The following is a 27,091-nucleotide window of genomic DNA, read 5'->3' as shown; positions in this document are numbered from 1 at the left end:
TATTGGTGTCATATGGCAGTGGCTGATGCAAAAGCTATACTTGCTGCTGTAACTTATCAGCCCAGACCTTTCCTGCTTGTCACGACTGTAGAACAGTGTGGGTGCATGAGCAAGAACGAGAGTGGGTGTTTGTCTGTGTGTGAAAAAAAAAAAAGGAAGGAAGAAAGGTGAGGAAGTAAGGCTGGCAGTGGGAAAGCCAGGAACCAGATCAGTGGCAAAAACCAGGCTCATAATATTCAGAGATCAAAGATGGTGGATGAATGAAGACCCACCAGCTTTTGCCAGCAAACACTAGTGGTACCATGTAAAAATTAGTGCATTGTAATTAGTCTATTTTATTCTCAATTGTGAATTTTTTTGGTGAGACTTGAAAGAATGAAGACGGATCGAAATAAAACAAAAGCAGGTGACAATGAAGCCAGTCTCAAACGTGCCTCAAACACTGTTCTTTTTTTTTTCTTTCCCCATTACAACATCATGATTTTTGCATAATGTCTACACCACACCTTCAACGTTTAGGAAATCTTACCTGTGTTGTGCTTAGATTCTGTTAATAGCTAATACCTTGTTTTGTTCTTCCTGCCTGATGATTTCTACAACAGTGCCGAGTCAGGAAGTAATGCATGGAGCCTACTGTCGTCGTATTTTATCGACTATCTCGGGGAGAGCGGTCTCCAAGGAGATTCATATTTTTTATAGCAAACATATGCAGCTGTGTGTTCAGCTAAGGTCCCCTGAGAGCGTGGGGAGTGTGTTTGTGTGGGTGTGTTCACTGTGTACCTGGGAGAGGAGGGAAAAAACAAGAAAAGAGAGCATGTTATATGTACGCGTAAAATGGGTATTTGGTGACAGTGTGACAAAGTATGCACCGAATATGTGTATGTAGGTGCAGTTTAAAGGTGTGTGTGTGTGTGTGTGTGTGTGTGTGTGTGTGTGAGTGTGGGACAGAGACAAAGAGAGACAGAGTGCGAATGAGAGTGTCCAGGGAACGCGACACCGCCGTCATCTCCTGTTAGGCACTCTTTGCTCGGTTAAAGACAGGTGAATTGAGGACAGCTGCGTGTGTGTGTGTGGGTGTGTGTGTGAGTGTGTGTGTTTTCGGTGTTGTGTTGTCTCACCTTCTGTCTTGGGGGGGGGGGGGGGGGGGGGGGGGGGACGTGAGAATGAGACAGCGAGTCTCGGTGGGCTGCAGACCACAGTCCACAGAATAAATCAATAAAGAAGTGGTGAGGCAAGAGAATGAGAGAGGGAAGATAAAGAGGGGAGGAGAGGGACAACAGTGTTTGCACCTTTTCAAACAGAATTTTAAAAAGCTAGGATTTTTTTTTTTTAACTGATTTTTTTTTCCCCCTAATTTTGAAGGATTTAATTACTCAGAGATCACATACCATGGCATCAGTGTACAAAAACATTTCTCTCACTCCTCGTCTATGCAGTCTATCCATCCAGTGCAATTTGGCAAGGTTTCCAGTCTGCTGAGGAATGCCAGCAAACTGATCCTATTGATCCACCCCGAATTTGTACTCCTTTGGGTCAGATAGTTTGTAACAAAATTCTTCCCCCCCGAGGGCTGCGGATTATGTCTGGTATGCATGCCTTTCGCTTTTGGAAAGACCTATTGATGGGGGAAGTTTTTGAAGGTTTGAGCACGACGGACAAAAAGACTTTCACACACGCTTTTTTCGAAACCTCACCAAATGACATTGAAGTTTCCCGGATAAATAGATTGCACTAGGGGTAAATAACTTTGTGGGTGTGTGTGGGTGGATTTTGGGGTGAACTGTTTCTTTAAATTTGTATATTGTGTTTTAATTAGTCACTTCTGCATGGAGAGGATTTTTTACAGCAGTAGCTAGACCTAAAACCTTCCATTAACAAGGCTAATAGGGTGAATTTTTGGGGTCAGAATTACAGCAAAAGCCTGCAATTTTTGATTTAAATAGATAAGACAGGCATACCTTTTCAAAACAGTCTTTGCTAAAGCGGCTACAAAATTATAACCTGGCTCTAAAACACTCTTCACAGGTCTCTGACACGTTGATACAGCATCAAAAACATCAAAGTAACTCGCAGTACGCCTCCTGGTCATCCCGCGTAATCGCAGTTTCTCCCCCCTGCTGGTATAAAGGGGTTTTATATAGGGTTCATAGTCTTAGTTACCACTAGAAACAATCAGTTTTTGTGTCAGTAGTTATTTTGCACTCAAAATCCAACAACCTCTAAATGTCTTTTCCATCTTAAATCCATCTTCTGTACCATTCAACAAGCACAGCTAATGTGACTGATGTGACTTTTCCAATTACCAAATTTGCAGCCGGCTTATAGAAATCCATTGCGCTTGGACGCCGCGTGCCGCTGCCCCGCTATTATCAAAAATTCAAGTATAACTATGTGCAGAGTGAGCGCGGCTCGAAATACCACTCCACCTCGCCGGAGACCGCCGATGTTTGATGTTCTTTAATGAAACATCTCACTCACATCAGAGCGCCCCGATAAATCCCCCTCACGGAGAAAGAGTAAGATGGAGAAAGTCAGAGGAAGGAGGAGAAATCTGACCTTTGTGCATATGTGTGTGTGTGTGTGTGTGTGTGTGCATGTGGCATCATGACTTCACGAGGATCCGGCAAATGACAGAATATGAAATGGCATAATAATAGTAATCCACAAGTACTTTATTAAGCAGTTTCTTAAATAATAAATCACCGGTTACTCTTCATGACTATCTGACTCTCTACTCCAGTATCACTGAGAGTGCAGAAAAATGGCTGAATGGATATTTTCACGATAAATTGAATTACTTCACTCACAAATTGCAAGAAATAGCACCATTCCCTTGGCTTTTCAAAATCACCTGCATCACAAATAACCTTGACACATTCCTCACCGCTGGTATGTGTGCATGCATGTTTGCCTGCATGCCTGTGTGTGTGTGTGTGTGTGAGATTGCATGTACTTTTTGAGTGTGTATGTGTGTCTGTGGGTGTGTCAGTGTGCTTAAAAGCATCAGACGTCTTTGAAAGAACATCACAAGCTGTTAAAAGTGAGTGCTGAAGGTGATACACGGCAGACACTGGCAGTCGGTATTAACGGAGTTGGAGAGGATTCAGAGAAGGGAACAGGCTCTTATGGTGATAGAAGTTAAGGAGTGTGTGTGTGTGTGTGTGTGTGTGTGTGTAGGAGAAGCATAAGAAAGAGGGAAATCAGACAGAGAGAAACAGTGCAGATATAAATGTGTGTGAGATAAAGAGGAAAGCGCCGTGAAGAGACCATTAGAGAGAGAAACACCGTCAGTGTGTAAATGCATGCCTGTATTACAGCATTTGTGTGTGCATGGAAGACTGTGTGTGTGTGTGTGTGCGCCTGTCTTTGCTCATCTATAGGTGCTTGTGTTAGCAGGAGTGTTGGCTGCAGTGCGGGAGCATCTGCACAATGGCAGACATGAGGCTAATTGTGATAGAGCTAACTCATCACATCGGTACCCTCGCAAACACATTAACGCACTCACACCCCAGCGATAACGCCTCCCTAAACAGACTGTGGAAAACACACCTCAACTAAACACACACACACTCACACACTCACACACACACACAGCTCAGCCAGAACACAAGCTATAACTGAGTATGCAGTTTAATACAGTTTTATTGATGCAGAGCAGCAACGGCAACACCCAAACAAATAAAAGCTGATGCATTTTGTCTCCGATGACCTTCCCGCGGTGAAATCAAGATCAGCTTGACCTGCGATTAAAAGAAGCTAACGTGGCTAGCTTCACAGCCCTACCACATGTTTGACCCCAGTCCCGTGCTACTCCAGTTTTCGCCAACCCCTGCAGATGAATGACTTCTCAGCCGTCGTGTGCGAGTCCAACGCAGCTCGGAGCCACAGGTGTGCAGCAGCAGCAGCAGTAGCGCATGCAGGGACCAAATCACTTGGCAACCACTTTGCCTTATTACCAAGAAGCCACCGGGGGCCTGTTAGTTTATTAGCAAGGTATCCGGCTCTTTTCATTTGCACCACCGGCTCATATCTGCTTTCACCTGGGCCACGGATAAGATGTTTTTCCATTTTGTTTCCAAACAGCGAAGATCAGATATCATGCACCCGCCCCGCCCGCCCTCCTGCCCCAGACGTTACTGAACGGAGATATGTGATACACCTGCAGAAATGCGCTGCAATATTCAGCCCTCAGACTCACAGTCTTCTCAGAGCACTGGTCTTCTTTACAGGCATTTTTTTTTAAAGTCTTTTGACAGAGCTGTGAGGGCCTCAATCCTGTTTCGCTCTGTCCTTCACGGCGATATCAACGCCTTTCACCAGCTGTTGTGGGCGAGTCCAGCTCAGCCCGGTTCAGTCCGATTCGGTTTCCTCCAGCTGTGTAAGGTCCTCTCGGCGTCATTATCTTCATTTTCCGCGAGTCCACGTTTCCTAATTAATTCAGAGCCCTTTTGTCCTGCCTTGAAATTTAAGTTTGAAATTGGTTAAGCTCAAATTCAAAGCTGCACTAAGCAATTTTGCACTTAAGCGTCCCCGAATGGCACCGAGGGCTCACTTTTTGAATTCTGAAGACTTCTCTAGCCAAATGTAAAGAGCACTAATCAGATATACGTTTCTTAGAGGCCAGTGGAGGTGGAGGTGGTGAAGACAACCTTTTTGCAGCAAGTTTAGCTATTAGTGAATCCAGCTTTCTGTCAATGGGGCATTCTCTTGCTGCGGTTTTAGGCAACTTTTGGATTTATTTCTCAAACTTCAATTCATTGCTTCCTGTGTGCAGAGAACATGTCATGCCAGTGACTATACCACACACCAGAATTTCATCTGGGCAAACAGGGTGAATCTATGGTGCAGCAATTAGGGAGGAGTGAGATACTCCTCTCCATTGCATCCCAACTTCTTGATTCATAATAAGAATAACATATGCATGTAAAAACATTGTGCCTAATGTAACTTAAAGTTCACTTCAGTCCAGTTTAGGTAAGCTCAGAGTCCAGCACAGTCAAAAATAGGTCAGCTTAGCACCGTTCAGCTCAGTACAGCTCGGCTCAGATTGTCTGCAGCAGCTAAAGGAGGAGGAGCGCCGGTCCGGGTTTCTCAGTCCTGCCGGCTGGTGCAGAATCGGCTACAGGGCAGCCAGTGTATAGGGATCCTCACACACACTCTGCTGCTGCTCCTCTATACCACGGGCAAACAGCCTGATCAACTGGCACTGGACGCTGTGGGAGAGGGAGAGCACACACACACACACAGATACACACACGCACATACGTAAAGACGCACGCACACAAAACGCATCATTTAGTCTGAATAACAAACCATCAACTTAATGACTATGTTCGTTTCAATGAGACTTTACTGTCCATGTGGCAGATGTAAAAGCAGTGGAACAGCACTCCCATGTGTAGACTTGGCACACACACTTGGAACTGAAACAGTCTTTCCAGTGTGTGTGTGTGTGTAACCGCCTATAAAGACCGTCCTGTAACAGCTGTTAAAATACAGATGGGGCCGGAGTCCTTTATTGAAATGTATTAAAACTCCTGCTACATGTTAACTTAAGGTATTAAAATAGAAAAGAAGTTGTGAAGAAGTTATTATGGTATTGTGTACTGCCAAGATGACTGGCTGTGCCTTTCTTCTGCGAGATGACAACCTTTAATTTCACCGTCACACCTGTTGTTTACTCGCCAACTGGTATTATGCAAGTAATAATTTTCAACTCTACATGAGGAGTTTACCTCCAGAATGCTATTTATCCATTTTCAAATAATAAAAAAAAAGATTATCCACCGTTCATTATTTCAAATCTTTAAAAATAGAGACTGCATTATGTTGAAATATTATTATTTCATCAACCAAAAACTTGCTGCGAGTTACCTGACACTTTGTGGGAGGACTGCAGCTCGGTTTAAATTTGTGCTTTAAATCATTTTACGAGATTGGGTATAACTTTTTCATGATGGGGGATATCTCACTTTTGGAACAAAACTCTTCACTTTAATTTTTACTTTTTTTCCTGTCTTTTTTTTTTTTTTTTTTTGCTTCGCCTGGGCTATTACCATTAATTATCCGAGCAGCACTCTGGCTGGCTCACTCCAAGAACGATTAGCGGAGAGGAAGAGGCAATAAAGGGATGGACTTCTGCTTTAATTAAAGGGGAGTAGCCTTTTAACAGGGGGAGGGCCATTAAATTAGCAACATTACAGCGCCATGCATCATTGGCAAAGTACAATGGAGCATGAAATAAATGATGCGTCGAGCAGCGCCAGACCGGCTGTATAGAGATCTGAGGGTGGGGAAAGCTGAGGTGTGGAGAGACCTATAGGAGTAGTAGGGGTGGGGGTGGGTGGGTGGGTGGGGGGGTGGTGTTACTGTTGACTTGCCAACATTGTCCAGCAGGAAATGATGACACAGTTTCCTGAGAGTGCTGGACGTTGCAAGGTAATGTGCCTACAGGAATCAGTTTTAGCTGATCAAGTAAGAGAACTGGCTTTATTTTTTTTTATTTTATTTTTTTTTTAAAGCATGAAGATGACTTCCCTTGACAATGACAATTTACTGAATATAATAGCCCTTACATTTTATATCTACTTTTACAGTGTTGGTCTGCTTCAATTGTATCACATTCAGCCCATCAAATGATGGAATGTAATTGAGACTCTAGATCGGTGGTTTTCAAAGTGGGGTCCTTGAGGGGCCTACAGGGGGCCCTCAGCAAAACAGTTAACTTTCACTATAGTTTAATTTACTTTAGAAACTGTTGTGATACAAAAAAGGTTTGCAGTTTATGCTTTAATTTCACCACTTTTGAATCTTTTTGACATCTGAACAGTCTCATAACATGGAACAAAGCAAACATCTTTCCATAGAAAGGTCCCAGGGAAAATGATCTCAAATGGGGGTCAACTTGGGGGTCCAGTGCATAAAAAAGACTGAACACCCCTGCTCAGCTCCGTTATTATCCTCTCTCCCCATTACCAAACAGCATTGCACCACTACATAACAATATGTATGGACTTCATTTTAAGGCACACTGACTACAAAGAGTTCACCTAATGGTGAACTGTGTATTAGATGCTACTGCAGTACGCACTTAGGCATATAAATGTGCTTTGTCTACTTTGTATTAAGACTGTGACACACACACAACATTTTGGGGCAATTTAGACTGCAAATTATAGCAGATTTGGTATTATAGCAGTAATACCCGAGAGGGCAGTCTGGGTGCAGCTGATGCAATAGGCATGAGGTGCACAAGTATTTCAATATTTCTTCCATTATACCTTTTGCGCCGTTTAACCCACTATGTTATGTGCACTTATTCAAACCCATTTGCCGATCCCCGTCCCTTGCTGAGAGCAAAGCTGCCTGTCTTCATTGCCTCAAAAGTGAATCATGCATCATGGCGTTCATAAATCTTGCAAAAAAATGGCAAATTGGCTGTTATTGTGGAGAAATGAATGATCTGTGCCTTTCTGCAGCAGCCAAGGTGAATATACTTCAGCAGTGCAACCTTGAACAGTTCCGTACATGACCCAAAAACGATAATTGTGACTGGTGAATAACGGTAAAATTCATTTGTTTTTTCAATGCTGGCTATTTCCCTTCATTGTTCCACGTCTGCAGGCTTTTTGCACTTCACTTTGACTTTCTTTTGTTTTGAGCAACTCCAGCCTCCTTTTCCCCTGATATACCACAGGCAATATATAGACTGAGTTGCCTAAAATATATACTACAGTAGGGTCGGAGTTCCACTCTATATCCAAGGAGAGTTGAATTGAGGGCAACTGGAGTTGTTTGTAGATTCTTGAAGGTGTTACACTCCTCATCCAAGAAGCTTCTTCAGTTCTGTTTGAAGGGTTGGGGAGTCAGAGCTGAAGAAGCTGCTTCTTCTTGCCCCCGATTCAACTCTCCTCGGATTCCTCCTCAGACAACTTCCACTGGGTAGTAATTTGAAAGGTCCCGTCATGATCAGGTACCTGACTTGGATGGCGGCGTGAGGCAGGATCTCCCCGTCGCAGTTCCAGCTGCTGTGGGTGGAGCTGTAGTTGCAGGCTGGCGGGGTGGAGCATATGGGACTGAACGCCATCTTCTTATTGGTTTCACTCAGGTCCTCCAGTGAAACCGCCTCTTGCTGCTTGGGGTGGAAACGGAACTTGCGCACCCGGTGCACCTCCACAAACGAGTGGTCAAACTGCGGAGAGACAGGGAGACAGATGAGCAGTGAGGGGGGAGCAGAGAGAGAGAGAGAGAGATCGAAAAAGGAACGAGAGATGGGAAAGCGAATGGATGAAAGATGCGTCATGAGATGGTGAAGTAGCTGAGCCATTTTGGAGCTTCACTTCGAAATGTTGAGATTGAGATGGGATACCTGAGAGCGTCCTTGCTTCAATTTTTTTTTTTTCAAGTTGGTTTGCAATAAAAGGCATTCAGTGGAGTCAGCTGCAAAAGACCACTTGTAAAAAAGCAGGTTTTGTTTGCAAAAGTTTTTTTTTTTAAAAAAAGCTAGTATTTTCTTTAGAAATGGTTTGAATTTAGTCTTAAATTGCTATTTTGAATTAAGTTTTAACACATAGTACGTGACTCTGTACACAAGTAGAAAGAAATGGGTAGTGTGGCAATTTCGATTAAACATATCTGTATTATTTTGACCAGTGAAATTATTCAACAGGTTTTTTTTTTTTTTTTTTTTTTTTAGGTTTACCAGCCCTCAGCACATGGGCAAAAAATATACAACTATATTTTGGACATTTCCTGCTTTCCTCTGTCTTTTTCTACCTTTCTGCTGTTTTAATAACGACAAGCAAAACTAAGAGGAGCCGACTTCCTTCTCCCATTTAGAAAAAAACAGACAAACAAATAGGAGATTAAATGCAAAATGGGAGGAAGGAGAGGAAAAGACACATAGCATGGAGGTACATAAAAAAAATATGGAAATTGTGCAGGAATGAAGAGAAGGACAAGAGATAAAAAGAAATTATTTTGTCAAAAGCTCCTTTCGTCTCACTTAGTGTCACAGAGGTCCAGCTTACTGTTTTGCTCGACTTCATAGGGTGTCTTTCACTCTTTCTCTGTTTTGTGGCTATTCTCTCTCTCTCTTTCCCCGTCTCTCTCTCTCTCTAACCTCCCTCTCTCTTTCCGAACGCAGAGTGACAGCCATTTATTCCACATCAGACCCACTTTATGACTGCAGCCACTCTGCATTCATGCCGGACGGTCTGCCTAAAAGGCTTTCTGACAAGGCCATGAATACGCTTAGTGGCCTCTCACTCCTTGTTTCTCTCCGCTTGGCTGGACAGTGATGCCGATATTAAATGAACTCAGATGCAAAGTCCCTCTCCTCCCTACTTCTGTGCGACTTCTCGTCCTCCTCGCCGTGTTGTGGATACACTAGCAGACATGATCAGAAACTCGGGATGTGCCCTCCTAATGACTTTTCCACGCCAACACTCCTGTATCGACCCTTATTGAATGAAGACATGAACTCGGGGTCATTAAGCGAGCATTACCGAGATGCGACCCATTTCTCTCCAGCAGACATATCTGACACCCCTCCATGTGTGAAAAAGAAAAAAAAAAAAAGTCCAATAGTCTGCTGTGATTTTTAACATCTGACATGTGAGCTTTCGCATTTGATCTTCGTGCTGCGGAAATTCTGACAAATGATCACGTTTGAAGCCATCTATGGACAGCATTAGTATTACCAGAGGACGTCTGTAATTTGATTTTTCCCATGCACATATTTTCAGTCAGTCATCCGGATGGTGAAATAATTCACTGAGACCGACACCCACAGTGCAGCAAAACAGGCAAAACTCTACAGCATAAGCAGCTTCACATCACTGGAAAAGAAGTTGCAGCGGCTTCGGCACTCTTTTTCAACTTCTCTCTCTATTTGTCTTGGCACCCAGCTGTGCTTAAATGCATATTTAATTTTAATGTTTCTGTCTGTATGCTTATATTCAACTGGTTGTTTTTCCCTGCTGACTACGATACATGAATACACTTTTGCTGCCGCAGCAACCTAATTTCCCTATTAAAGTTTCATCCCGTCTCATCGAATCTAATCCTCAGTAAAGGGTGATGCTGCTCTGCCCCGCCACTTGTTTTTGGGCCCTTAAAATCCAGGGGTGTGATTTGGTAACTGTGGGAAACACCAGGTGTTGATCTGGAGTGGATTAAAGTTAACTGAAATACAGTCTGCAATGTCAGACAAACCACTGAGGTTAGGGTTAGGGTTGGGTGAGGGCTTATGTCAAGTCTGTTTTAACAAATGGGAAACAGGCTGACACATTTTATGACCAATCACAGTGTTTATGGACATATTTAGCCCACAACTCTGGTGGGATCCATAATACCACCCATGGGCTCAGTCATTTTCATAACTCTTCCTTAAAGAGTTCATCTCTGAAAGTGGTGTAGGTTTATCTCTCTTAGCCACAGTCTCAATCAAAATGAAGGCCTTGCAAGTAATGGTGCATTTAGGAGCTCCTCTTCAACTCATTAAGTCAGGAATTCCTGAGTTTACTACAGAAAATTTGCAGAAAAAACGCAGATGAAGTCGTAAATGTGAGTGGTAAACTTGGGCAATTTGGGTGACTGGGAGTAACAACTAATTACAGCTGGCATAACCAATCCAAGCCCCTCATTAACCTGCTGGACGTGCGGGACTGTGATTGGTGGATATAGTCATACATCACTTCCTGAGAGGTAATGTTTCAAGAATAATCCTGAAAATGACTGAAGTCATGAGTTACTGGAGGGGGCTTTTTAATGGCTGATATCTCGTTTCTCATTTCGGAGTGAAACTTTTAAATTAGTAATAACTAGACCTCCTCTGGAAATGCTAATGCTGTGCAGAGGGGGCTTTATTGTGATAGCAGCCTGATATCCCGTACCGCAGCATCCCAAATCTCTCACCAGTGCCTCTCCAGGCTGGGATGGAGGTTATTTATGATACGTGGGTGGGCACAAGGGCTAAGGCATTTGAACTGAAGTGAACCTTCGCTGGCGAAAAGAGCGGAGTCAGCAGAACGAGATGCTAGCACAGCAAGTGGGCAAACTCTGCCTCCTGCTCGCTCATATACTGACTCACTCACTCTCAATCTGTCTTTACACAGGTTAAGCAACTCCTGATGTTAAACACAGACTTCTGCAGCATTGACGGGTGACTGACGCGAGGCGCCACGGCCAAGATGTAATCATATTAAAAGTTTTGCAGTTCTTTTTACAGTTCGGCCCAGACTTTGAAAGAAAAGCCTTCTTTTATCCCAACTGGATCCAAACGGACTAATCACATCCATTATTCTCCGCTCATTACATTTCTGGAACATTTTGCACAGCGTGAATCATACAATGTAACAGCCTTCATTTATTATTTATTAGCTCCTCAGTGTAGACTTTCTGGGCTGGGATCACTTTCTCTAAAATACTCTTAAAAGGCAACGTCACTGAATTTTATATCTCAATCTTGTTATTCTTATGCCTTACAATACTTTGACTTGCTGGTGGACATTTTGCACCGGCTCGACGGGCCACAAACAAAAGGGCAGAGTCTGTCGCAACCTAACTAAATTTGTGAAGTCTCAGCAATATACAGAGGATTATTGCAAAACACAAATGGTTATTTCCAGGTATGACAGCATCTCGGATGGTTTTCAGCGGAAATGGGCTCATTTTAGGGTTTGCAACATAACATTGCTGCAATATAAATGTCACTTTGATATAAAATGTTTCACAAATTCACTTTCCTGTTTCTTTCTACAGGGCAGCTCTGGGCCATACATCAATATGGCATCTGAAATTAGTCTTGATGTGTGGTTTCTGATGTCTGAAGGAGGGTTGGCCATGTTCGGAAAACAGTGAAAGGATATTTGTCTTTAATTTACTTCAGCAGTATTCCTCCTTGGTGATTTTAATGAAAAAAGATCATGTTAGCGCTAATTCCCTCTGTCCTACCTGGTCGTCTTTGTTGGTGTGCCGCAGGAGGTGTCTGAAGAAGTCCAGACGGGAACACTTCCTGACGAGGATGAGGTCAGTGGTGCCGTCGGCCAGGTGAGCAGACGGCGACAGGCCTTTAGGACTGCGGGGACACGCGCAGCTCATGCTGGCTGCGTTGATAGCGATGAACTTGTCCCGGATCACACACCACCTACCGCTGCCATCTGCAACAGAGGTATCACAGTTGACTGGCTTGTTTCCTTCGGTGCTAACCATAGTTTACTTTGTTGCATTTTTGTATTTGATCCATTTAGATTCACTCTGCCCTGGTAAATGAAAATCACACAGACTCGCAAGCAGCTTGTTTATTAGACAGTTTTGGTAACTTGTCATCCTGCCAGGTTTGAGATCTTGGCAGAAGGGGAGAGTCAAAACATTTAATTCCACTCTCTGTGGCTCTTTAGCTAAGCATGATGCACTCATCTGTGCTCTTTGCCGTAATTGACCATATTTCGTGTGCAAACCAGATAGGAACATATGAAGAAATAACTGAATATGTGCAGCAGTCCAGGCGGCGGTTTTCCCTTGGTTCATTTTGTTATGCTCGGCTTTCCAAGCATGAGAAACTGCTGGCTGACAGATGTCAACATCTGTTTCCTTAAACCCATTAAAACTTGAGCGGCAGTAGTTTGCTGTAGTTTGGACTCCTAATAAACTTCGCCACACTTCACTTGGAAGAGCACATGGAAGTGGATTTTCAGGAAGTCTCGGTGTGGTTATTTGGTTACGCCTCAATTCGAATGGCAACGCTCTCACCTGCCAACAAACCAAACTAAAGCAGCAGGGTGGATAAAGCTAAAAAAAAAATATTTGGTTATACTCTCTCAGATTACTTGTTTGAGTCACAGAGGAGAAGGATACAGGATTCAAACTTTGGATTGGGCTGAAACTTGTTTTAGCCGTTCAGCGAGGACAGCTGTTGTCAGACAGAAACTGTCAGCCCGGGTTTCCTCCAAAAATCAGCTTTTCAGGAATGTAATTTCGAAATTATGGAGTGCAGTTTGAGTGTAATTCATGGGCCCTGAAGGCGAGTTACAAGTTCATCACAACAGTGAGGATGTCGATTACGGTCTATTAAGATCCAGATGTCTTCCCAAGTACAAGCTCTATTCTTAGAGCAGTGTTACCTTGACAGCTTTGCCAAGATAGAAACTTTGGTGTGTATACACTATAAAGGGTTCCTGTATGTGTAATATTATAATTTTTTTCCACTTAAATTTTTATTGGGTTTTCATGGGGATATAAAACAGAACAGCGCAACAAGATTAAAAACAAAAAACAAAAAAACAAAAGAAGGAAAGAGAGGAGAAACAGTATGGTACACCGACAATATAATATAATAATTATAGCAATCATAATTCTCTGTGTCATTTCTCATATAAATGTTCCACTTTTTCCAGTAAATATATATTTTTTAATTGCAGTATGTGTATTAACCTTATAAGACATCTGAATATGTCTCAGGCTTGTGTTTAAAAGTCCAGTTTGGCTGAGGCAAAGTTCCTGAACTTTGAAAAGGGTGGAATGGAAAAGGAACTGATGAGCCTATCAGGTCTGGAGAATGAACTTCGATCTGAGCGCCTCAGTGGTCGGAGGCACAGAGTTCAAAAACAACAGCAGCTCCAGGAAAAGAGGGAGCCACATGCATGCAGCCTGACAGGCAGTTAGTTACTTTTATGCTATTTTAATGCACAAATGCCTTGTGAATCTGAAACACAAGGTGCAGTCACTGTATCCGCACCGCTGCCCTGTTCCCCAGAGATGAGCTGTTGTTTACCGGTGATAGTGAATCAAAGTGATGGCATCGCCCATGAGACTGGCTAGTCCTGCCACCGGGGTGGTGCTAGTCATTGGAATCCGCCGTAAAATGTGATCACAGAAGTCCAAATTAGCATCTGACTGTTTTATGAGCACCTCAGAGGGAAAATTATGTGATCTCAGAAAGTAAAACGATTCATTACCTTTCCCCCTCATCTCGCAAAACAAACTTACAGAGGTGATAACCCGAACCAATGATAACAAGCCCAGTGAGGCTACATAAAAAACAATATACTAATTGGGAACCAGTGAGTAGAGAAGAAAAAAAAATCCAACTGTGGACTGTAGGCTCTACATTAGTAGAATGTTTCCAAATGAGTATTTGCTTTTGGAGGAGAGGCTGGCTCATTTGCAGAGAGAGTGTGTCTTGCCTCATTGATTTAGCAGTTGTCTGAGATTTCCCTCGCCAGGAAAAAAAACCCAAAACAAAACAAACGGCAGCACTGGCGTGAGGCAAACCCCCTGTCAGAGCTGGCAGAGCCAAATTTCTTCCTGATTAGTGGGAATCTGTCACACATCATACACATACACACACACACACACAGCAGGTTACGCCCGCTCTCATATAGCCGCACGCACACACACCCACGCACACAGAATCCACGGGGACCCGTAGTTCCGGCTAGCCAAGACAAGACAGAAAGTCTTGGAAATTAACATCCACACACGACACCAATTAGAGACTGGGAGAGTTCCCTCTGTAAACACACAGCTCATCTGCTGCTCAAAGAACACACACACACACACTCACACATACACATACACACACACATAGGCACACACCACACACAGAGATAGCCAGTATTTCATTCCCCTCTAGAGGTTTGTACTGCAGAGTTGGTGGGTTGTGTGGATTGCAGATAATGAAGTGCATGCATGTGTGTGTGTTTGTGTGTGTGCGTGTGTGTGTGTGTGTGTGTGCATGCGTTAACCCATGTGCTCAATCTGTCAGTGCCTATGTACCACGGTGATGGTGTCGGGGACAGTCATAGGGACAGATGAGGGAACAGGAGGCGACACCGTCCTACTTGAGGCTGAGCAGTGACAGACACACACTCATCAGGGAACATGTAATCTCATCAGCGAGACGCAGCGGCCGATGCTGGACGCTGGGAAATCGATGCGCGAAAAGCTCCGCTGCAGGACGGCGACGTGAATGGCGGCCTACCAGTTACGCTGCAATCTGTTTATATTTTCTCATCAAAAACTCCCAGTGGGCCGAATTCACAGGTCAGCGCAAACAGAGAATGGAGATGAAGCACAATTTAAGAAGCAGGAGTTGATTATTTACAGTCTACTCGCAGGGCTCAGTCTACCCAAAAGTGTGTGTGTGTGTGTGTGTGTACATCTGTCTCGTGCAAGGTTTGGACTTGATTTCCAAATACAGTCGGCAAACAAACAGAAAGGCCTGCACTGCTGCACAAAAAAATATTCTTAATGAGGCATATTTACGATTTGCTGGTGAAATAGCTGTTGAGTTGTGTAAAATAAATTTTGCAACCATTATTTCGGGAGTAGTTTTGCCTGATCAAGAGGAGCTTCCTGTTTATGTTAGAAGGAAGTGAAATCCGTATCAGTGTCTAAATGGTTCCATGGCAGATTTTGAGGAGGCCCTATGTAACATGAGGAGAGGACTTTGAGCTGTAATGGGGAGCTTCTGCAAAGAAAATCAAAGAGACTTTCTTGAAGCAGTTTTGAGGTTAAGCAGCCGAACATTCATTTGAGTAGTTTTATCTCGTGAACAAACCAGATCAAAAAGTAGTTTTATTTTTCTCCATTCCCTTTTTCCCTTTTTCTTCTGTGATGACTTTTTCATGATGAGCATGCACACATCACATATTTGTAAAACTGTTTTCATTTTTCTTTTTGGACCTTGGAAATCTCCGACGAAATGCATTTCAAAATATGGCAGTATGTGTCTCTATGTGCATGTTTTTAGCCTTTTGCTCTCCTTTTGCGCTGTAGTAATAATAATAAAAAAAAACATCATTATATATTTCAAGTGACAGACAAGCAAGCCAAACTCGTACCTTTATCAGACTTTTCCTTGGACATCTCACAAGGCTTTTCATCCAGCTGGGGCTTGTATTGGCAGATGCAGCACCTTAAATGTCAAGCATAAAAATGTTTTACAGTTATCAAACCACCTCTTCCTGTACTGCTGTGACATTAAAGGCTTTAAGCCTGAGTGATTTAAGATGAAGTGGGAATTCACTGTAACAGCGTCTGGTTATTGAAATATTAGCAGAAAAAAAAGCTGTTTGCTTGAAATGCTGTTGGAAGTCAACAGCGAGAGAACCCTTCTGTAGAATAATCACGCTCCCCTTTATACAGTATAAATTATACGGTCAAGAAACATGGCATTCTTCAGATTAATCGTTTTCGTCCCCTTTCACTCCCACTAACATTTCTAACAAATGCAAACAATGTCTGCGCCCAGCATTTCGAATACCAAAGCGCCGACACAAGTGCCACTTAGCGCGGGCTGAATGGGCTCTCGGTTCACAATAAATCAGACAGGCCTCTTGAAAACCAAAACTGTCCCATTTAATCTCTGGAAGGTGTACTGCCTCCATTGAGCTCCATCAGATAAGTTAATGCACTGAAAAATATTTGGACTGCCGAAAAGCTCCAGGAATGGGAGTGCATATCTGTAATCTCCCTGAGCCTCCCTGTTTCTCAGGTTTATTTACCCGGAGCGACACTGTAGCTTGTCCCTGGGGTTTCCCACGTTGTCCTCGGCGGGGAGAAAAGACACGGTGCCTTCATAGTACTTGTGGGTCAGAAACGTTTTCGCTCCTGAAAGAAAAAAACACTTGTGAGGACCGGGGAATACATGGCAATATATCTTGTTTTTGTGTTTAATTTACCCTTAATTATACCTGGGAAGTTAATTACGAACAAGATCTCATTACAGTCACAGCCCGGATTACAATTTGTGCGGCTGTTTTTTCTTTCTTTAGGCTGCTGTAGGTGTAACCAAATTACATTTCAGCAATCATTTCAGCAGAGTTAATACACAACGCCGGTGTATAGATAAGATGAGATACCATGTTGTTGTCCAAAATAGTGTCTAAATCCATGTTGATGAGGAATAAACGTGGCATTTAGTAGCCAGTGTTAATATTTAGTACACTGCTTGATTTCAGTTCTCAGCCAGAGCAATATTAAACTAATGTATTTCCACATGTATTTTCAGCTTCAGGACTTTCTTTATCTGTACACAAAGAGTTGGCTCACAGCTAATGTTGCCCTGTTTCATAACTTGCATCATGTGGGGGATGCCTTTGTTTAAAGCACCTTACAGTACAATGAGCGCGTGCATTCATTATGCATGGCCCCGGCAGGAATGGAAATCACAACCCTGGCGGTGTTACTGTGCTACATCTCGCCACTGAGCTACATGGGGGCTTGCACTGAATCTGTAAGCTGCAGGCTCTGTATTAGAATTATATCACTAATCCTACAAAATCTGGGCCCAGAGCAAGGCTTGCAAGCACATGGATAAAGCCAGGGTTACCCCACCTTAAAATGTGCCGAGTGTGAAGTCAGTGAGCTCTGAGTACAGTCGGCTGAAGGTCAAGGAAGAGGTGAGTGTGTGTAGCTGGGCATGCGCAGAAAAGGGACTGGAAACACACAGAGGACACACTTGAAAAATTACGGCCTTCAAACCTGACAGGTCGTATCTGGCGGGCCCCATCCACCTCTTCCTCTCGCTGTCCGTCAACACGTCTCCATAGAAACCGTAACCAAGCAGCGAGACGGAGTATCTGAGGAAAGTGTTGCTGTTGTGGACTGAACATACGTCCATCGGCTGGCAGTCTCCTGCAAGACACACCCGACCCGAGTCATGAGCCAATCACACTCCGGGTGTCAGCTTCATTACCACAGTATGTCAATCATATATTTAATTATTATTATATTTATTCAGTCTACAAGTTGCTGGCTCTTGATGATTTTTTTTTTTTTTTTTCCCCAGGACGAAGTTGTTATGAAACATTACGTCATAATGTTGCAACTCTCAGGGTATGAGATACCGTCCTTAACTGATCTCACTGGGGTTTCAGCCCCCCAGTCATTTTTTGAGATGTCAAAAAAAATATGAGAGGTCATGAAAGTAGATTCTGTGTTTCAGTTCCTGCCGGGAGTAAAGCAAGACAAGTAAAATACAGGCTGTAACGCACCGTGTGGCTCATGTGAAGGATGTAGTTATTCGATTTGAGTGCAGATTTTGGTTCTGAGGTGTTGAACAGAAGCTCTTGTAGCAGTAGCCAATGTGTTGCTGTCACTGAACTGGTTATTTATTGTCATAGTAATATGCCTATTATAGTATTTGTAAACAATGTTGCCTAATTTTTCTCTTTCTTCTTTCTGTCTCAGTCACTTAATAGGCCCTTCAACTCTGAAGCAGGTTTCCAGCTTCTGTCCAAATGGCTAAATTGGTTTCAAATTTCAAAAAACCTGACTTCAGTACATTTACTTTATATTTTTATGTACTTCTGTCTTTATCTTGGCCTTGTAGAGTACGTTGTCAGTTCTGGTTCTGAAAAAGTACTACATATGTAAAATGATGCTAACATCCAATCAGCCGCCACAATCAGACATCATTAAGTGCAAGATGGCATCCGCGGTCCCGGCGCTGTAATCTGAGAGAAAAACGCATAATGAATGCCTGCCCTAAGTGAACCAGGTGATTTTATGGCTGTTACAGGCTTGGATGTCGGATTCCTAGGCAACACTGATAACAATTTTAAAGACGGTGTGCTATCCGAGACGGTACGATAACAGAGAGCTGCTGCCGTGAGCACTGAGTCAGAGATGTACTGCTGTACTTCATGATAACTACATGTTGTCTGAGTTCAGGCTGACATGTACTCACCCACTATGATGTGTAAAGCAGACGTCACCGGGTCATTCGTACCCACTGAGGCAAAGCAGACGCAATCAGTTGACCCTGTTGGAGATGAGATACGTACGTCAAAGGTCAGCCACTGTAACCAAGGTGACAACATCATGTGAAAGTCTCGCTGCGACTATGAGATGAGAAATTACTTTTCAACATTGTTGGCTATTTTTCCTTTGTCAAAGCAGACACTCATTTAAAGGAGCAGTTCACCCAAAAGACAGCAAAATATTTTTCCAGTGTATCCATCCAGATAGTGAATGGTGTGATTTGATGAGGTTTCCAGTATGCTCCATCTCCCTTCATCCCAATATACTGGGGATGGATAGTTATGGGAAAAAATCAACAGCAACAGCTCTTTTCAAAGACAAAGACACAGATACTTAAATAATTCCTCAACCACTAGGGCCAAACAGTTTAATTTCCTGATTTTTAATGAGTTTTCTGGAATGATACAGGGAAGAGCATGGTGAACTGGAAACCTCACCAAATCAAAGAAACTATGCGGATGGATAGATTGTACTATGGGTATGTGGGAAAATATTTTTTGTATGTGCCTGGGTGAACTGTTCCTCAAAAAAAAAGAAAAAAAAATTCTTTGCACTCCCTCCAAGCACTTGTAAATGAGGTTACGACCCGCCCTCATATCCTGTTTCAGCAAGAAATATGTCAAATTAAGGAAGCAGGGTGCTCTCAAAGTGCCATTTCATTGTGACTTTAACATCTTTTTATCTCATTTAATGCCCGGCTTTTGAATTAGACCCTGTCCATCACGCACTCAAGCGCCGGACTCAGGAGTTTGATCCCTGACAGCAGTGACCATAAATTCAAGCCATAGTCCTCGTTAGCGCGGCTGGCATGGTGTTGATGCACAGTTTGCTTCACTGATAAATGCCTTTTGACTCCTGCGCTGCAATCTTAGTCAGATCAAATCAAGCAAAAAAAAAAAAAAAAAAAGGTTTGGATCAGAGTTTAGATGCTTTGAAAGCTGCAAGCAAGTACAAAAAAAAAGAAAAATCCAGCTGAATGCTTTTATTAGGCAGAAGTAAGGAGACGTTTCAGTCATAAAGTTAACTAATCGGATAGCTCTGGGACCAGGGCTATCATCGACACTCCTCAGCCAACAAATGAAGGATAAGAGGCATCCTTCGCCTTGAGAGAAATGTTCAGTTTGACGTTAAATATCTCAACTTGAGAGGTAATAAGGCTCCATCTATCTCTCTCTCTGTGCCACATGGCATAATTTCAGACCTATCTGCCACATTGATCATCTTCATCTGGGGAAATGGACCACTGCCACCAGAAACAGAAAGAGAGAGAGAGAGGGAGAGGGAGAGAAAGAAAGAAATGTGACTAGTGATGTTTTGAGCTGGCTCGCAGAAGCGTGACAGAGGGGATTCTGGGTAGATCAGACCTGTCATTCAGTAGTGGACACAGATGAGTATGAAGAAGAGCTCTCTCTCTCAATCTGTCTCTCTCTCTCTCTCTTTTAACTTTCTGTCTTGCACTCTGTCTATGAATATCACTCTTCTTTCCTCACTTCTTCCCATCCAAGCTTCATAATCACATCCAAAACGCTTTCCAATTGCTCTTGACAGCCCTGGACTGCCAGCTATTTCGCTGAGTATGAAAACATTGACATATGCCATCTGACTCTTCTAAAGCAACTCAGTAAAAAGCCAACTGAATCTGAATGGATTTAAGTGGCACACACAGATGTCTTCAGACGTCCCATTTCTTATTCCCCTTAACAGTTATTCGCTCACGATGGTCTGTTGGGATATTCAGAGCACAGAGAGAGGATAACCTGTCACAAGTCATATCCTCAGTGGAGAAGCTCGTGTTTTTATCTGCATCCTTCCCACAAGTATCTAAGCAGTGAGATCTTCTTTGCAGCGAGATCGTCTTTATCTCACGGCGACAATGGAGTCAAGATGCTCTTTGGCAAGGGTGTTTTTGCCGTTTGAACGAGTGCACGAGAGGTTTCTAAGCCCAAATAGACCAGGAACAAATGCAGCATATTTAAAATGTATTAATGCAACCATTATACATTTTTACATTGCTGTTTTAAATCAACCAAGAAAGAATCCTCTTGCTTTTGCAACAAAACAATTTCCTGGAGATTCACTTTTTATGTGTCAGGATTACGGCGAGTAATTTCCTACAGCGGCTAATTAACTGACTTAACACTTCAGGCTAGACTGGCTAAACCCAGCGGAATAGGGTTACCAGTGACAGCCAGTACATTTACGTTGATGAAAGCTTTGTGATAAGACCCTAAATGAGTTCACCACTCTTCATTTTGAACCTCAGCATGTCGGCTTTGATACCGCATTTCCGTAAGCCTGATAGCAGTATTGACCGTTACAAAGATCCGGTCCTGACAAAGAATTTAATCAATCACGCCCACGGGAAGACGTGCCCTTTGCACTGGCACAAGCGCATGTCTGCACGCCACCGCAGTTGACAGGCATTGCAACTAAGCCGCATTTTCACAAATTGCAGACCAGTGCTTTCTCACTGACAGCTCAATGCCTGCTATTCCCGAGCAAAAGCATGCGCGCCAAGATGTCAGAGACGTACTTTAAACTTTTCTTGGACGAATGGAAAAGACCTGGCAGCCTGGGCTGATTTAAAAAAAAAAAAAAAAAGTGGAACAGGAGTAAAGTGCTGGGGACAAAGTAGTCACTGGAGTGATTGTTTAAGTAAAAAAAAATCTTGTTGACGAAAACCAAAGCACCTTTAACTTTTATTTATTGAATCACTGGGGAGCTTATCAGAGTAGTCACTGATTTTTCACTGACATCTAGGTAGCAGTGTGATGACAAGTTTACCCAAAAACATTACCAAATGAATTAATTTTATTTGAATGCCTTACATCCAGCCCTATATAGACTTAAAAGACACTGTCAAACAATACAGGTGTGAGTGTGATGCCACATTGCACATTAAATAATCACTATCCAAAATATATAGACAAAATAACACATGTTCAATCAAAGAGCACATCCTTACAGCATAAACAAATAGATGTGAAAGTACAAAAATAACTCAAAACAAAGCAACCAAATCCCAAACTTAACTGCGTGCTTCTTTTTTAGTGCTGCAGTCGATTAGTCAATTGTCAGAAAATTAATCGAGGGTCCCAACCCGACAGGGAGGAATTAAGTCTTTAGCCCTCACACAGCACAAGCTCATCTGTGCTGACTGTCTGGGGCGATGGCTTTAAACAGGCGTTATCTTGTTCTGGATGTGAAAAATCAGCTGCTGGAGCCAAATCATGGCTTATAATTGGCCCTAAAAGCCGTGTAGTGTGTCTCCAGCCTACATGAGAACCCCTCTCCCATCATTATCAACCTGTGCACCGAACAGCACAGATATTGCACTTCATGTACTGTATTTCTACTCATGAAAATTATAGTGATTTCAAAATGTCACCCAGTATGTTTCCATTAAAGAAATGATTGACTTCGTAAGCCCCTAGTGGGACCCCATCCCCTGTTGCCATAGAGATTCTGTTCTGTAACTTGGCAACTGGGAGATCAGGAGACGTGTGTGTGCATGTGTGTGTGGAGGAACTTAATAACTCATGCACCAGTGGCTATACAAGTCTTTTATTTTGAAACTCTGACAATTCTGTTGAGTTTACAATTTAGGGAAAAGCCGGACATCCACTGCACACTACCTTTAAACCCCCTAATCCTGACAAACCACTTGTGACGGTGAACAGGACTAGGAAAGCAAAATAGCCAGCCAGACTTTCCTTAGTGTATCATTTCTATTGAACAATTGGAGGATCAGTGTTGCACATTACAGTACCTGTCCAAGTATATTTAAAAGAAAGAAAAAAAAACAGCCTTCGGATACTCTTACACCATGGGAGGCCCAACACAGTTTGTTGGAGTTCTTTTTTTAATAAAGTATTGTGAATGACTTTTTGTGTGCCCACACTCCTTCAACCTGCCTTGTCTGCTTCCACTTTGGTTAGTGATTTCTGTCCATTTCCCACAGCAACTTTCCACAGCCCCCCAAAGAAGGTGTGTGAACTTGTTGCACTCAGCTCTTGGCTATATGTGTACTGTAGGTGGATAGAGCAATGGCAATATCGAAAGTGGAGCTTTTCCAGTTGAGAAATGAGGCTCTCAAAAGGACTGAAACTAAAACTTCACGTTACCCGCTGAGTTTTAGTATAGCCGAAAATGATCTGCAATGGCATCAAAGTTTGACCACCCAAAGGAACAAGAAAATATTCCACATAAACAACAAAATGGGCCCAAAAATTCAATGTGCATTGCCAATAGCCATTGTTATTTATTTATTTATTTATTTACAGTATTTAAATGTTTCCTTCAATATATTTTTATTGCAGTATAGTTCCTTTTCTGTCTTATATGATGTTTTTTGCATGGCAACACTTTCATTTTTCACATGACTGATGCATTACGTTTCATGTATGCACCATTTAGATCTTAATGAAAGCCGCAATGTGACACACAGTGTTCAATTTAAACCAAACGGCCACATGTGTCGCTCTGACTCCAAACCCTAATTATTTTCTGGGTGGCATCACAGGAAAGCCCCACCTGCAGGAATGATTCCTATGCGCAGAGAGCACGGCACCAGGTCTGCGTCTGGTTGGCTCTGGTCCACACCGTGGTCAGTCTGGGTCCTGGTGACCAGCCCGTGCAAGATCTCACTGAACATCCCATCTCCACCCACACACACCACCCTGAACACAGACACACAACATCAACAACCTGGGTCTATGTACAGGGTGTACATAGTATGAGATACATAAGCATAAACACACACATGAAATACACTGTGACTTTAACATGCGCAAATATAGTGATTCAGTATTGAAAACAAAAACACTCATTTGTAAAAACAGCAGCGGTGTGTGAAAAAGCCCCACTTAAGAAGCAAACAGCACAAATGCAGTCAGTTCTGCTGCACGGTGGTGCGCCGCTCCAAGTCCAACTGCACAGTAGTAAACTTTAAGGATTTGTTGACATTTTGCATATCATCACTGCTGGCTAAAAACCTCTAACTAAGAAAACTAAAAAAGCTTAGCATTTTTGAGTTAATCCAATGAGTTTGGAAAAGGGTTTCATAAGCCCAAGAATCCAAAGAGTTTCCTCAGTCCACAGTGAACTATGTAAACTTTAAATTGAACTGAAAACATGAAAACAATCAAAATTGGATTTTCACAAAGCAATAGTGATATTAAGATCTATCCACAAGCTATAAAGAGTAGGCTTGTGTCACATTAGAGGACAGTTGCAGCCATTGGGCAAATGGCTATTGGGTAGTTGCCACATGCAGTAATGAGTTTAATGGCGTGTTTTGTAATTACGTGCTCACTGATGGGAACACTAACTCTATGTTCAAAAGCCTTGACACTAAATGTAGCAGGTCAAAAAGGTCTGTGAAACCCTTCAGTGGTTATATATAGGACCATCACACTGTGCCACCCAGCATTGCAGCTTTCTGAAATCTATATACAAAACCTCAGAGAAATGGACCTATAAATCATATGCACTGCAGAGTAAAGGCACAATGGACTCTAACCCGGCTCTGCTGGACCTACCATCTGATGAATAGAAGCTTGAGTCAATTGGGCACTCGGCAGGAAAAACTTTTCATGTTATTGATGGCCTTGATGTTGGCATCCAAGTCCACTTACTTTCACAAGCTCCCTTTGCTCGCAGACGTGAGCAGCATTTCTGTACACTGGCTGTGGTCGAAAACAAAATCTGAACCTGTCCTGGTCATCTAGAAATTTTAGATTACTCTCACTGTTAGTGATTCTGGAATCTGAAATGTGAAGGGGTTATGTTAGGTTTTAAACACATAAAAGATTTTTGCAAACACTAAAGGTTTTACTAAATGTAATTATCTAAGCGTCCGTGACCCTAACCATGATTATAACCATGATTATGATCTGACAGAGCCTCACACCAAATGCCTAATGTGAGAAATTAGATGCAAAAGGGCACGTGACCAAAAATCTTGACAGCCTTTTTGTGAACAGTCAGTTGCACCAATCACCAAGCAATATATAGAGAAGACCTCGTGCCTGGAAGTTGTAAGCAGCAGCCACCTTGCTGAAACACTCACCCGTCATATTTCTCTAAATTGGCCTCAGTTTTCAAGTGGTCTCTGGCATGATTGGCACGCTCCGTAACTATGGAAACAAATCATACGACGACTGTTAGTACAAGCTCAAATGGAACAGAATGCACAGACAAAATGGCTAAGCTCTTCCAGCCTTGGCTGGTGTAGCAAACACACTATTACTGGTATTTGAAATAAGTGACCTGGAAAAGTGGTGCACTTTTGAAACTAGGCCGATACACAGTCATTGGAACCAGTCATATAGATTAATGTTCGGAGAGAGCATAGGCACACTGGTACAAAACAACCTAATTCCGCTATTGTATATCAGCCCGAGAAATGAGCCTTACATCCACAAAAGCTATATTTCAACGGTAAAATCTGTCCACACAGCTGCAAACCTGCAATTCACCGTAGTTTTAGGGGCCCAGAGTGAATTGCATTCACACCTATGGACGTCAATACCCCAGACAATGTGCAGCTGTAGCAAACACTTATTGAATAATAGATGTGTTTGGATTCCCGTGCTTATCAACTATCACAGCTTCCATTACGGTGGTGGCGTGATTAATGGCACTATATCCCAAATCATATCCCTGCAAGCCTCTTTGGACCCTGCACGAGGCCAAGGTGCCAGTGGAGATCTATATACCGGCCAACAATGCTAATTTTTTATTTAAATGTTAAGGCACATTACTGACAGGGACTCACCGATCACGTCGGCCAAGATGGAGGCACGGTGAAACAGCGGGGCCACCTTCTGCTCATAAATCCGCTTCCCACGCCGCTTTCCCCCGTAAGGATTGATGTACACCAGCAAGCTCTTCGGTCGGTCGCCTGCAAAGTAAGACAATCATTAAAATGGCGCAGTGTTTACCTTTTCTTCAAATATGTAACTGACAGCAGCTTGATGAAGTTTTCATTAACCAACGAACTTTCTAGAACACCTCCATCAAACTGATTAGTCACCAAAACACACGGCTGGAGAAATAAATGATGTGTCTGCAGACTATGGGAGGAGTGTGTGAGAATTCAAAGGTACTGCATCATTCGGCGATAACCCTACAAAGCGCTTCTATGGAGAATACTAAATGGCTTGTTTATGGCCGTTGCGGAAGACTGCGTTCAGGAGAACAAACTGAGATACAGCAGCTGCTCAACTTGAAAATGAATGGTCAGCAACCAAGTGCTAAATGAGCACAAAAGAAATACAGGGTGTGATATTGTCTGGCAATAAGACAGGAGTTCCATTAGATTACATAAATAGATTGTCAATGGGTGATATAAAAGTGTACTGTGGAGGACAGTAATACTATTGAAGACACCAGGGCTGGATTAGTCTTCACAATGGATGCAGTTAATTTCCTGGAACTGATTCATCCTGCCTGGCAAAATGGAGCCAAACGCATTGTCTCAAATGGGTTAAACCCATCTTACAATCCAATTTCCATGTGATGAACACACACCGAGGACCGGCCCTTGCACTTAACCCGGCCCCGTTGCGCGATCTTTTGACTTTACGTCTAGTTAATGTTCACATTCTCCTACTGTCATATTTGCAGTGCCTCCGTACAGCGCACTTTTATAGACTCTCATGCTGGTTAATAATAATAATGTGATACTTTATTGATCCCCGCAGAGAAATGATCTTTTGCCTGTCCCACTCAGAGGGAAGTCAGAGAGCAGAACGGCACTTCTGGAGCTGATAGGGATTCAGTGTCCTGCTCAAGGACACTTTAGCAGGGAAAATGCATTCTCAAACCCAGGTTTTCCTGTTGAACCATGGCCTCACTATTGACTAAGGGACCCAATCTGTGTACATTTAACTTCAATTGTGTATATTTTAAGCACATATCTTGTGTTGCATGGTGCAATTTTATTACCACGTGCAGCTTTCACAGAGGACGCAATAACCTCACCCTCTCTTCTCTAGAAACACATTTTTTTCCCATTGGATTGCACCACACATGAACAAAATTTTAACACCGTGCAAAGCGTGCAAAGCATGCAAAGCGAAGATGTTGCATCCACTTGGGCGCCCTTCCATGCAAAGTTCATCTTGGTTATATTTTTGTGCCACATATTGTGATGAAATGCTTCTGCAATAGAAACCAAAAGGGAAGCAGCCAGCCAGGAAAGGAATGGAAATCAATGAAAAACTGACTCTAGTGGTATCACAATTTCACAAATTATACATCACCAATGTAAAGTTGAATCGGCACCTCGATGAAAAGGTTTGCCATGGAAACATAACCA

The 27,091-nt window shown here is 42.8% G+C and overlaps 1 protein-coding gene and 1 long non-coding RNA gene across 4 annotated transcripts in view; one reads left to right on the top strand and one right to left on the bottom strand.

Annotated features, from left to right (window-relative positions):
* Positions 1-27,091, top strand: part of LOC115355421 (uncharacterized) — a 57,800-nt gene that overhangs the window by 30,196 nt on the left and 513 nt on the right. The window contains exons 3-4 of one of the 2 annotated variants that reach the window (XR_003927879.1): positions 11,983-12,172; positions 14,768-14,850. This is a non-coding gene — a long non-coding RNA (uncharacterized LOC115355421). Of the gene's footprint in view, positions 1-11,982; positions 12,173-14,767; positions 14,851-27,091 lie in introns of those variants that run through there. The other variant, XR_003927878.1, reaches the window with a different exon arrangement.
* The window catches only part of cerk (ceramide kinase), a 39,545-nt gene continuing 16,078 nt past the window's right edge, over positions 3,625-27,091 (bottom strand). For both annotated transcript variants that reach the window (XM_030046214.1, XM_030046215.1), the window contains exons 4-13: positions 25,547-25,672; positions 24,839-24,905; positions 23,302-23,447; positions 18,695-18,769; positions 17,488-17,640; positions 16,509-16,614; positions 15,846-15,919; positions 11,956-12,161; positions 7,977-8,191; positions 3,625-5,213 (exon numbers count right to left, since the gene is read on the bottom strand). In XM_030046214.1, coding sequence (XP_029902074.1) covers positions 5,120-5,213; positions 7,977-8,191; positions 11,956-12,161; positions 15,846-15,919; positions 16,509-16,614; positions 17,488-17,640; positions 18,695-18,769; positions 23,302-23,447; positions 24,839-24,905; positions 25,547-25,672 — 1,262 coding nt within the window. In that variant the 3' untranslated portion in view covers positions 3,625-5,119. The remainder of the gene's footprint in view (positions 5,214-7,976; positions 8,192-11,955; positions 12,162-15,845; positions 15,920-16,508; positions 16,615-17,487; positions 17,641-18,694; positions 18,770-23,301; positions 23,448-24,838; positions 24,906-25,546; positions 25,673-27,091) is intronic.

This window comes from Myripristis murdjan, chromosome 23, assembly GCF_902150065.1.
Source record: "Myripristis murdjan chromosome 23, fMyrMur1.1, whole genome shotgun sequence".
Taxonomy (NCBI): Eukaryota; Metazoa; Chordata; class Actinopteri; order Holocentriformes; family Holocentridae; genus Myripristis; species Myripristis murdjan.
Note: the sequence above shows the minus strand (reverse complement) of the source record. Positions and strands in the feature narration are given on the sequence as shown.